The sequence below is a fragment of the Protopterus annectens genome, chromosome 4.part0 (assembly GCF_019279795.1).
Source record: "Protopterus annectens isolate FY-2018-M chromosome 4.part0, PAN1.0, whole genome shotgun sequence".
NCBI lineage: Eukaryota > Metazoa > Chordata > Ceratodontiformes > Protopteridae > Protopterus > Protopterus annectens.
This window is the reverse complement of record NC_056733.1, coordinates 545,818,179-545,831,615: the sequence shown is the minus strand read 5'-3', so window position 1 is coordinate 545,831,615 and position 13,437 is coordinate 545,818,179. Positions and strand designations below refer to the sequence as shown.

General features: G+C 39.2%; 1 protein-coding gene across 1 annotated transcript in view; it reads left to right on the top strand.

The window, feature by feature from the left end:
- The window catches only part of SEZ6L (seizure related 6 homolog like), a 3,056,071-nt gene that overhangs the window by 2,775,198 nt on the left and 267,436 nt on the right, over positions 1–13,437 (top strand). The window contains exon 14 of the mRNA XM_044068481.1: positions 10,699–10,731. Within this exon, the coding sequence (XP_043924416.1) occupies positions 10,699–10,731 (33 nt within the window). The remainder of the gene's footprint in view (positions 1–10,698; positions 10,732–13,437) is intronic.

Sequence of the window (13,437 nt, the reverse complement as noted above, 5' to 3'; positions counted from 1 at the left end):
CCTCTGGAAATATCATCAAATATAACTCCCCGTACTACCACTGGGAAACTGGTCATTAATGCTCTCTCTAAGACCAAGATCACTGCATCAATGGGCCCAGACAATATCCCAGGATGCCTTCTAAATAACATGAAACATGACCTATCAGGGCCTCTGGCATTACTATTTAACTGTAGCCTCCAAACAGGCTTCATGCCTCATGAATAGAGAAAGGCAACAGTCATCCTTCTGCACAAAGGTGGGCCATCTACAGACCCTGGAAACTTCAGATCCATAAGTCTCACTAGTCTCATATGCAAAGCCATGGAAAGAATTATAATGGAAATGATCAGTAATGACATAGGAAACCTCCAGACGCTGGACCCAACCCAATTTGATTTCATCAGGGGCAGGTCATGCTTACTTAACCTGATGGATTTCTTTGAGAAGATCATCACATGTCTATAGTAGTGAGGAAATCATTCTATGTTGTGCAACTTATAAACAAAGGTATGGCATCTAGGGCCAAGAAAGTCATTGTTCCACTGTATTCAGCGTTCATTAGACCTATCATTGAGTACAATGCTGCCTTTGGTATGTATCTAACCAGGCATATCCAACAACTGGAACATCAACAGAGGTTCCTCACTAAAAGAATACAGGGCATAAGTAACATGTCCTATGCAGATCGCTTCAAGACCCTCTCCTTGTATTGTCTCCTACAGGCTGTTGAGGGGGAGATCTATGTCTGGCATACAAGGCATTATCAGACCCCACTCTAATGGACCTCCTGCATATCTACAAAACAAACAGCACCAGAATTACCTGTTCTAAAGACTTAAACCTTGCTTGTGATATAAGTAGGACCTGCTGGAGAGACAGGTATCTATACCAGAGACTACCCCTTTTCTAGAACAGGCTCTCCATCTGTGTGAAGCAGAGTTCCTCCCTAACCCAATTCAAGTATAACCTGTACAATTGGATGGGGAACAGAACATTCAGTCTCTAATGGACACAGGCAGCCTGTGAATGTTTCACCTCCCAAGCCCCTGCTTACACTTACCAAGGGTACCAGACCTTGTCAGGAATTTGGGATGCAGGGCTAGGATTAAAAACGCCCTTGGGATCATTAGCCTAGTAAACACCTATATAAATGTATGAACCTAAATATGCAATGTGCACAACACAGTTGTAAACCCTGTGAAAACCCAAGGCTCGTGTCCCTAGTAAAGGTACTCAGCAACACCTTGATAAATGAAATTAATCACATAAAATCTACATCTGAACAAGTTGCCAAGTACTAAATTCCAAAGCAAATCAAGTTTTTCTAGAAATATGTTGTTACCGCTGCACTTTCAAAGGAGTGATTGCCTTAGAAGAGAACATTATAAGTTTTAATCATACTGACTGCGTACAAAGAAATTCAGGAAAATGTGCAACAGTACATTAGGCTAAACATTTCTTCTAATGTTTGTCAGTGTGGAATATTTGCACAGTTGCACCTTGTACATAACAAACAGGAGAGGGACAAAACAGAGGCTATATAACTGCCACCAAGTCATAATTATGATCGCCAGCAGGAATAAAGCATTTTCCATTAATGAAAGATCTTGTTACCTTGCAAAAGCAACAAACATGCAGATCAGTTACCATGGGGAAAGTTGCTGTCATATGCAAGTTTAGACATCTCATTACACCCATGACCAATCAGTCTAGTGGACTTTTAGTATTTCTAAATTAAACATTCCGTTTTACTTTTCTGTAACTAGCTCCTTTGGAAGTGCTTCCATGGACAATATAGGTCAATATGTGTATAACTTAGAATCCACTTGTTCAGTACCAGGAACATGGTATGTTGCAAAGTATGGAAGGGATTCATGAAGGGACCACAATGTGTACACCTTCATGTGCATGTTGTGGCAACCTTTTGGTATCCAGCAATAGCCTTAACACTGTCCTACATGATGTTCTACCACAAAGACTTGCAGAACAATGCAGGGTTTGCTCCACAGCTGTGCTGAATGGTAATGAGGCAGTCTGTGGGATAGGCATATGTTAATTAACCATGTTATCCCTACCAGAACTGCCTCTAGAAAAGCATCTATATGCCGGGTGAATAAAGAAATTGCTCTGCCATGTAGATTAGCATGGCTGGCCCCACCATGCTGTACTACTGTAGAGAACATGGTCATAGAGCCATGTTCATCTATCTAACAGAACCTTCACCCATAGGTCAGGGTGAGGAAACACACTAGGCACCAGGGATTACTCTACAGCTAAGTGCCATAATGACACCAACATCAGCATGAGGATCAGGCAGTGGGGGGGGGGGCAAATAGCACCAGGGATTACTCTACAGTTAAGTGCCACAATGACACCAACATCAGTATGAGGATCAAGCAGTGGGAGTGGGACACTAGGCACCAGGGATTACTCTACAGTTAAGTGCCATAATGACACCAACATCAGTATGAGGATCAGGCAGTGGGTGGGGGGGGGCACATAGCACCAGGGATTACTCTACGGTTAAGTGCCATGATGGCACTGACTTCAGTATGGGAATCAGGGGTTGGGGGGAGCCACTAGCCATCAGGGCAACTGCAATTGTGGCATAATGGCACTTAAACTATTATGGGGGTGGGAATAAGGGTACCAGACTAGCCACCAGCCATACTTGACACTTGCTGTATGGGCACTTTAACTATAATGGGGATCAGGGCTGAGGAGAACCACAGAAAGGAAGATAAGTCAGGGACAGATAATGGGGTCTGTGGTGTATGTGAATATGCTTTTGTATGTGATTTGTGGACTTATGCGCATTTGTAAGTGACTGACAGGGAATGCCAGTGCCTCCATGAGCAGCAGTTTACTACCACAATGTGCAGATCAGCAATAATCTGGATGTCACTGTAATAACCATGATTCAGAGACATACAGATTAGCTGATAATGGGGGGGGTTCTTCATTGCAGCTAACATGCCTCTGAATTGCAATATAGTGCTTTGTGAGAGCAGAGTTTTTCTTAGCATGGACATTATGGCTCGCACTAGGCCCTTTAATGAATTCCCAGGATAATTTCTTATATTGCCTATATTGTCCAGAAATCACTTGGCCATGTGACCTACCTAATACAATTTTTCCTTCCAGAACTTGTTGATATAAAGATTATAATTGTTTCTGTTTATATCACATCTCTTTCACCCCTTCAGTAACTCCTGCAGCCATGTTCTGAAAAGAATCTATGCTATAACAAAACCTTTTAGCCCTCAAAAATGATCTCACCATATTGGAATGTCCAGATCAAACAGAGAAGAAAACTTGAAGCATGCAGAAAGTATTTCTTTAGTTTCTTTCTTTGATACATTGTGCCTTATTTTCCTCTCCAATTGTACAGGGAACAAATCCAATTATTTAACTTGGGTAGCTCTGACTTTTGTTAACAAGTTAAATCGAGAAACTTTCATGTATTTCATGCATTAATTAAACTCCCTAGCACTAACTTTAAAAAAATTAGATCAGGGTGCTAAACTCTGTATAATCATCTTGAAAAAAATGGACATACATGGAAGTATGAAGTGTTCACGCTAATGTACTGTTGCACAACATTTTCCCGAATTTTTTGATAAGCAGAATGAGTCTCACTAAAACATTACAGTAACACAAGATAAAACTGTCTGCAGTGCTTTGTCTCTTATCTGCAAATAAAATATACAAACTCAAAATAATTGTTCATAATTTTATTAACTGAGTGATGAGTAATTATTTGTTGGTACATACAATTACATGGTTTCTCTGTATTTTGTCAAACAGATGTTTTGTTGAAAAGTCCAGGGGGTGTTTTGTAATACCAAAGGTATGGATAGCCGAGGGGTGCAAAGGTCGATGGTGTGTTTTGTTGAGACAGGTGAGTGGGGTTGGAGAGGGTGAGAGTGTTTGTCCATGTGTTTGTGAGTTAGGGTCCAGGATAGGTAAAGAATAGGTGTTGTATGCTTGTGTGTGAGTGCCTGTGTTTTAAGGTTAGGGTCAGGGTTAGGTAAAGGGATAGATGTAGAGTTTTTAGTGTATATATGTATATGTGTGTGTTTGTGTGTGCAAGTGTGTCTTGTGTATTGGCAGTGTTATGGGAAGGTTTTTATTAAGGGAAAGTGTAAGGGTAGGGTGGGAGAAGGGGTAACTTTGGGATTAGGTTTATCACCCATTACTAAGATGGTGCAGGGGACAGAGCTCTGCAATACTAATTTTAGTTATAAACCCTTTTATCAACCACTGGATAGCCAACTGGCTCAGTGATAGGATCCAGGAGGTCAAAATAAGTGAGGCCACCTTCACCGAGTGGACAGTCACTAGCGGAGTCCCCCAGGGCTCGGTACTGGGCCCACTCCTTTTTGTTATCTATTTCTCTGAAATGGAAGCAAATGCTGAAGGTTTATAGCTGACTAAGTTTGCAGATGATTGCAAACTGGGAGTTATCATCGACTCCCCTGCAGATACTAGCATTTTTTAAGAAGGTCTATCTCTGATTAACAAATGGTGCCAAACCCATGGTCTTAAACTCAATGCTAAGAAATGTATAATTGTACCCTTTGGGAAGTCAGACTCTGGAACTCCCTCCCATCCTCAATTACCTCTGTAACTTCTTGCACCCACTTCAAATCCTTACTAAAATCACACTTAAAAACTTGCCAGATATACCCTTGCAACCCCCCCCCCCCCAATACCATCCACTCCACCCACCCACTACTTCTCTCGGCCCCCTATCAACAACCTACTCTTAGCAAGTTTGGCTACTCATGTTCCCAGCTACCTACCACATAATACTAACTTCTTGAAGCAACAACTGCTAATGGCTGTTATGTACCTCAAAAACAGATTGTATCAATTGTTCACTGATGAATCTCAACTTCATTTGTAACCATGTTTAGTAAATGTCACCATATTTTAAAATTGTACTATGTTCTACAGCTGTTTTACATCTATGTTTTATTCTTGTCTTGCATCCTTAGCTGGACTAATGTCTATATTTAAATGCTATGTATTTAACTGTATAATGCAAATAATACTTAATGTGGAGCTTTTCTCCCCGGTCCTCCACTGAAAACGGACCTGTGTCCAGTCGGACTCTCCCGGTCAACAAATGTAAATAAATAAATAATAATAAAAGTCAACCATCCCAGCCAATTGCCATGTTGATAATGTACCTCTAATAGTCGACCCAGCGGTCAGGGTTCTGGATACGCATGTAGACAGTAACCTTACCTTTGACCACCATGTGGCCAAAATGGTGAGGAAATCATTTTATGTTGCACAACTTATAAGTAAGAGCATGGCATCTAGGTCCAAAGAGGTCATTATTCCACTGTACTCTACCCTTATCAGATCAGTCATAGAGTACAAAGGTCCCTTTGTTATGTACCTAACCAGGCATATGCAGCAATTGGAGCGACCTCAGAAGTTCCTTACAAATAGAATACAAACCTGCCTTATGCACAGCACCTTAAAGCCTTTTCCTTCTATTCAGTCTCTTATAGCCTGCTGAGGGGTGATCTATGCCAGGCTTACAAGGCATCCACAAACCCCACACTTATGAATCTCCTTCATATTTGTAAGTCAAAGAGTACCAGAAATACAAGATCTAGGTACCTGAATTTTGTCTGTAACTGAAAGAGAACATGCTGGAGAGACAGATGTGTGTCCCAGAGACTGCTCCTCCTATGGAACAAGCTTCCTATCCATGTGAAGCTGAGTTCATCTATTACCCAGTTTAAGTACAGCCTAGACCAGTGGATGGGACATATGAAATTTACACCAGGCCTAGCACCTGGACATAGGAAATTTACACCGTCCAGGCCTAGCACCTATGTCCCTTATGGACACAGGTAGCTTATAAATGCCTGGCCCTTGATGTCCTATTTGGATACAGGACATCACTGTTCTTTTGGGAAAACTTTGCTAGGCTAGTAACAGTCCATGAATCTATGAATACCTAAATATTTTCGGCATTGTGACGTTTTGGTGACTAGAAAGTTCATCATTTTGGTCTTGATGTTCTGTGGTTCACTGATTTGGTATATGATGTTATGAAGTAGATCCATATGGATATGTATTGATATATATGGGGGGATAGAGAGAAATGCCCACCATTCCCTGTCACATGTCTGATTTCAGAACTAATGTCGTGTGGAAGATCAGTAAAATGCAGCTTGTACTCTTCAACCTCCTATACAAGTTCTGATTGCTTTCCTAGCAGTGTAGCGATATTCCATGTGTCAGGAATCAGTTTTCATCAGCAACATCTAGTCCATCATAATCTACCATGCTGCTTGAGTGTATTGCACCTGACCCATCTCTTGAGTGGTATTACACCTGACCCGCCTCATTCTTACCCTTATAAGTGATCAGTCCCACAAGGTGGCTCCACACCACTTTTTTCAAGCTGATGCCAAAAGCGTTGAATGGGTTACCTGGCCACCATTTAGGCAATATCAAATGCATCCTCCAGATCTGGTTCCTGGGGTAATTCCTAATATCCCTGTTCTGGCAAAGGTTATCTGAAAAAAAAACATTGCTAAGCTTCAAATATTAAATTACTCTTTGCCTGAACCCTTATCTTACCCCCGGGCTGTGCAATGCATTCTACCTGAGGTGCCCTGTTCCAGACAGTGTAACCGTAATGGTCACACATGTATGTAAACCCCCCCCCCCACCATGACAAGGCCAAGAGGAGTTAGTCTAATAAAATGTATTTAAGATCCATGATTTAATTTGTCTTTGAAAAGGAAATTGTGATCCTAATTTAACTTGCTTGGCAGATTTATGCTGTCATCCAATACAAGTTGTGATTCATAAAAGGATTAGTAGAATCAGTCATTCTAGGCTACAAACTGTTAAGAACTTCATCCTTTAACAAATGTATGACTGAGTTGGGAATCACTTTTTTTCTCCATGAAAACCCTAGCTAAGCTAATGCCCATCTAAGCCACAAATATTGCTGCACATCAACAGGGATTTCTTATTCTCCTGTGCCTCACAACATTGTTATATCTCTTTATTTCTCCCTTAAATATGCTTGAGTGTAACTCCTGAGAAGTTAAATGATTTTCCGTCACAAACTAATTAGACATAAACCCTTTCATACAAGCTTTCTTTATCCACTCTCCAGCTACATACTTTCTCAATTTACCTATTCAAAATCCAGACTCAGGGAAACTGTTATGATGAAGATGTTTTATATAAAATGTGGAGTATATAGGTCAATCTTTTATTTCCTGGTAAGTATCACCTTATTATTAAACTGCATATTCGGATATCAGAGCTCACGCTCGCATGCTTATCTTCTTTGTAAAAGCACATCATGTGCATTAAAGAAGAAAAGCTACAATACAGTTCATTTAAAAAAGAAAATTACTTGTACATGTTCAAAAGAAAGCTGAACATTAACGCAAATCCAAAACTGCCAGCATAAAAATTAAACTTTATAGAACACCATTTAATATTTCTGTTATGTTTTCTCTAAAGAATAGGATCATATTATAGAGGTGCCATTTCATCTTTGTTGTGCTTCAGTTCTGTGGGTGCTGTGACAATTCTTTCTTCTTTCAGTCTTCTGGGATACTCATTTCTGACAAATCTGTTTCTAAAGTATACTAGCATGGGCAACAGAGTAATTGGTACATCTGCTGCCTTACGGCTGAACTGCAAAACTATCAGTTTTCTTTATTTTCTGAGCAAGACATTATTAAAGAGCAAAAGTAAGGCCTTCAAATGGAAGCTTAGATTAAATCTTAACTCATATATAATGAATGATAACAAAGTAAGTATAGCTGCATATGTGTGTTTATTCATGAGTTTAATTTTTAACTGCTTTTTGTTTTCTAAGTAGGCGGGCTGGTACCCAGACCCTATCTCACTGATGACTGAGGCTCACTGTACAGCCCATACAGAATTAGGTGCAGGACCACCTTTCTCCCTGAACACAGTGGGACCACCTTTCTCCCTGAACACAGTGCATAAGTAATCAGACAAAGAGGGGAAGGGAATAAGTGTACGAACTCCTTGTTAAAGTATGTAGTTCTCTAGTGCTGTGCTCCTAAAGCTCTATAGCATTTATCTGAATCCCATTTCAGAACATTTATAGATGCACTTTCTCCTTTCTCCTGTCCTAATGAAGGGAAAGTTATGTAAATGGAATGTGGAGCATTTGCTCTTGGGAGAATGAGTCTGAGCTGTCCAATGGCATGCTGGGCAGGACGTTTGAGGGGAGGACTAAATACTGTCCTATCAATGACCACGGCAACATTGCCATGAATTCACAATCTCATTGAAAAGGAGATTTCAACTACTATAACAGAAACAAAGCATAAGCATAGAAGGGCAAGTTCTACAATGGAAATAACATTTTCATGAATTCAGGATGTAATTTTGCAAAACATGAATTGTAAGAGAAATAGCAACAATCTGAGGTTCCTAGTACTTGAAGTATAATTTTTGGCATTGTTATGGTTCTGCTTACTTACTTGCATTAAATATTTTTCCAAAAATAGATTGACCACATCATTATCAAAGGCACATTTCTTAATTTTAGAAAGTGCACTCTTTGCCTCTAAGTTTTCCATTAACAGGGTTTAGCAGCCTTCTTCTGCCAAATGTGACTTCTTTTGATGGAAATGGAAACACAAAATCATTTTGTGAACAAGGAAAATGAAATATAGAGGATAAGAATCATAATTCTTTACAGTGCATACAGCTTTATTTGCTTTATGTGCTGCCAGTTACAAGCAGAAAAGAGGTATATGAGCATGAAGTATTTTACTGGCTTTCAAAGCCTTTAAAAGCTGGTAAAACACTTTAGTGCTGTCAAAGAGACATCAGGCAGAAATGATGTGTCCCACTGAAGAGCAAAGAGCTTTAAAGGCTTTTGTTCATAAGTGTGGCAGAGTGAAGTTCTAACAGCTTTTAAAAGTTGCTTTAACTTCTGCTGGCTAGCAATGTCTCTTGTGCAAGGCCTGACCTTAGTAGTGCTTAGATGTGTTTAAACTTTTATTAAGCACCAAGTGTTATTATGATGGGGTTTCATTCTAATGAAGCTCTTAATTTATCTTTTTTTTCGATGTCAGAGTACTATGTCAGTGTTCTGTGCACTACATAAACTTTTTTAAAATACCATCTGAAAATATGTGATAAATGACTTGCACATGGTCACATGAGATGCAAATAAAAGCTGTAGAATTTAAACCTGCATCTTCTAAAGTTGTACTTCATCATCCTAAATAAGTGTATTACACTTTGAAAGATATACAAAAATGCCTTTTACATTTTACTGGTTATTATACATGGAGAAAATAAGAACAAATTAACAAATTAAGAACAAATGGTACTGAGCTGTTCAGCTGCTGACTTACTAATACACATTTAGAATGTGCTGTGTGGACTCAGACTCTAATAACAAAGCTGCTATCAAACTGCTTGTACAATGTTAAGAAAAATGACTCCCCATTATCTATATCATTCCTTTTTATATAAGACTAAATGGCACAGTGGTGCAGAGGTTAACATTGTCACCTCACAGCAAGAGGTTCCCTGGTTCAGTTCTTGGCTGTGGTGCCTTCTGTGACATGTCTGCATGTCCTCTCTGCATTTATGTGGGTTCCCTCCGGGTACTCCAGTTTCCTTCCAAAGACATGCATTTGAAGTGTTTTTTCCTGGGCCTCCACTGAAAATAGGTTTTGTCCTAGTCAGTGGCCTAATGGTTAAGGTGTTTGCCTTGCAAACACAAGGTGCAGGGTTTGAGTCTCACAAGGGACAATTGGCTAGGCTTAAAATGGCTCGCAAGGGCATTTAGCTTAGTACTAATCTAGGAACCTATGAACCTATAAATAAAATAAATAAACATGAACTTTACACAGTTAAAGATCAGCAGTTAAAATGAAAATAGATTTTCTCCTAGTCAAACTTTCCCAGTCAATAAATGTTAAATAAAATAAATAAACATGTACTTTACACAGTTAAAGATCAGCAGTTAAAAGAAGAATGCATTACGGGTATTCTTTGTCAGGAGAAAGCAACTGTGTTTATTTTGTATCACTGCATTATGATACCCACAGTTCTGTTATTAATTTGCCAGCTGATATATGTTGAATTTTTGTAACTACTAAGCTGCTCCAAATTTACTTTTATTTCTTTCTTGTCTTCCTAGTTATACACTATCTTGTAAAATATAGTTAACCTTAAATACAATCAGAAAAAAATAAGGTGGCCTTCAGTTAGCAATATCGCCTTAAAATGAGTGAACTCTATAGAGTGGCTTGACAGCTAATTTGCCTTCTGTGTGGAATATGCATATTTTCCCCACATTTTTGTGGGTTTCTCCCACAGCCTTTAGTTTCCTCCTACATTATGAAAACGTGCCTATACCTGAATGGTGATATCAAACTACCCTAGGGTGTGGGAGTAACTGTAAATGTGTGTGGTTTGGGATAGACTGGCATCTCATCTATGGCTGTTTCCTGTCTCATGCCCTTTGTTTTGTGACATGGGTTCCAGGGACCATGGCTCTGAATTGAATGAAAGCGGGTATAAATAAGGAATGAATGGGCAAATGGATGGAGAATGAAAATGTGTATATACCTTTATTTCAGACAAAACAGCAAACTGTTCTTATAGGATGAAAATAAAGCATTAAAAGCTAAGAATGCTAATTAATCATTTTTTTCTGTCTTTTAGCAAACCAAGAGAGTTTTGAACATGCTTTGGAGGGTAAGTTCTGTTTGTTTCTCTCTCTCTGTCGTTTCCTGTTTGTATTTTCTGCTTTTCTGATTTTTTAATGAGAAATGTAGTGAGAAGAGCATATTTTGCAGACCAAATGCAAAAATGCAAAGAGACCAATCACAATTATAAATATGAAAACATTTTAAGGTGAACTTCAGTGGCATAAAGGGATAAAACCCTAACTATGGCCCAGGTGACCTGACTACAGCATTACTACTTTTCACACTAAGAAATGAAATAAGAATTCCAGTGTTAACAACAATAAAGTTCGCAAAGTTTTTTTTTTTTTTAGAACCTGACTGTTCTGAATGTCTTTCCATACTGTTCCTATTCTGCCTCATTTGAGACATTAGGATGTAACTAGCAATGACAATGAGCAATCCAGGTGTTCTTGCCTTTGGTATTACTGCTGTTACAGAGTTAAGGGATTGTACTGAAATGATAAAAAATTATTTAGGTTAATGGTATTAGGGATACAGAATAATCCATTGTGTGAAGTAGTGATAGGGCTTACTACATAACACACTACACAGAAGTAATTAACGTATTAAATACTGAGTGCTGCTATATGTGACAACACTAGCAGGCAAAGTATCATGCAGAGATGTATGTAAACCTCATCATGCACGACAAGGTAAATGTTAATCAGAATATTGTCATGACAACAGGAAACCTGGAAGGTGAAACCATAAAACTCCCAAGCTATGGAAACCTTACAGAAAACCATCTGCCTTCTTTGACTGTGATAAGTGTGAAGCAAGTCTTCTACAGTGGATAGACCATTACGCAGAAACTCTGTTTCCAAGGTGTACCTTTTCTGAAATAAATACGCAATGCCTCTCTGATATTGTTAAACTGGACGTATTACAAAAGTACTGTAGTGAAGCATATATTCTTGTTATCTGTTCGATACTACAACGGAGCCAATAATATAAGCTGTTTAACTTTTGGATATGCTCTGACAAAGTGCTATCTGCATGATGAAAACAGCATTTAACAACAATATCTCATTTTAAATATGGTTACATTTGGCTCAAACCCTGCTGAGGAAGTTTGACATCAGTTCTCTACTCGTTAATCAATCAATAGATTATATGGACCAAGGCAGTAAGACCCCCTTTCTAAAATGTTTTGAAGACCCTGCTCCCTTGCAAGACCACTTACCTTACTGCCTTTTCCTTAAATGAACCTCACAGAGTCACAGAGTCAGGGAAGGGAGTATTCCATTTTCATGTTCTGTCTGGGGGGGGGGGGTTAAATTGAATGGGAGAAATGGAAGCTCTACTCCTGAGAAGGCCAATCATTCAAAGATATTAGGTGCACAGTGTCACTCATCTAGTCAGGATAAAGTAGACGAACATCTGTGGGTTCAGTTCAAGCAGCTTTATTACATACAAACACATCAGGATTGAGGCTTAGTAACTTAAACTTAAACAAACTAATAAACAGACTGACTACTGCACTCATACATGTTAACACTCTGGCTGTTTACTCAAAATGGCACTGCTGCCTGCATGTGCTTTCTATTTATATGCACGTGCCCTCACTTCGAAATGCGCCTTAAAGACACAACACATACTCTGATCTACATCCTCCCTCTTTGAGAAATAAGTCATGTACAGTAATAATGACAATAATCTTCGACATGCAATTGTACGGAAATAACTCTTTGTTGTGCAATTATACAGAACTAATTACAGGTGAAACAATCAACACTGGGTTGCTACATATTTTACACTAGGTCTGGAAATACGATGTGATCATGTGACATAAAAATTAGGACTGAGTTTAGCAACAGGGCTGTTATTGGTGAATGTTCAACTTCAGGAACATTTGGGGCATCATCAGGAACAGATTAGGCATGGAGACATGTCCTTCAACAGGAACATCGCCTAGGTTGCTCTGAGATCTAGAGTCTGCATCACAGGTACGGTGCTGTGATATTAATTAAGACACTGGAAGAAGATGCCTGCAATTCCTTCTGTATTCTATACCCTCAGATTCTATTAGGTAAGATCTCGTCTCGGCACACACACCTCTCACTTGACCAATTTGATCAAAACATTTCGCCGTTTGCATCCTCACTATCTCTCCTTCTTTCAAAGGACAAAGAAATCTGCTCATTTTATCATAGTAGGACTTCTGGGATGAATGCTTTTTGAACAGTTGGGCTTTGATTGCTATGGTGTTTTTAGCATTGGGCACCAATAAACTGGAACTGATAGGCAAGGTTGTTCTGGTTTGCCTAGGTAGAAGTCTCTGAGCAGGTGAGCCAAGTAAATTGTCATGAGGTATATTTCTGAGATTAAGCAAATTCAAGAAAACATCAGTATTGTCACACTTTGACCTCTGAAGTAATTGCTTTGCACTTTGTACTGCATGTTCAGTTAAGCCGTTTGACTGTGGGTACACAGGGCTACTGGTAACATAGATTAAGACCCACTCTTTTGTAAATTTCTGGAACAGCTGACTGGTAAACTGGGCACCGTTGTCAGAAATAACTTTGTGTGGACTACCATGGACTAAGAAATGATGTTTCAACTTAGTAATAACAGTACTGGACATTAGGTTAGGTAGCAGATCAATCTTGAACTAATTCAAATAAGAGTTTACCAACACTAAGTAATGTTGTCCATTCCACTCAAATATGTCTGTGGCAACTGTTGACCAAGGTAGTTTAGGGATCTAGTTTAG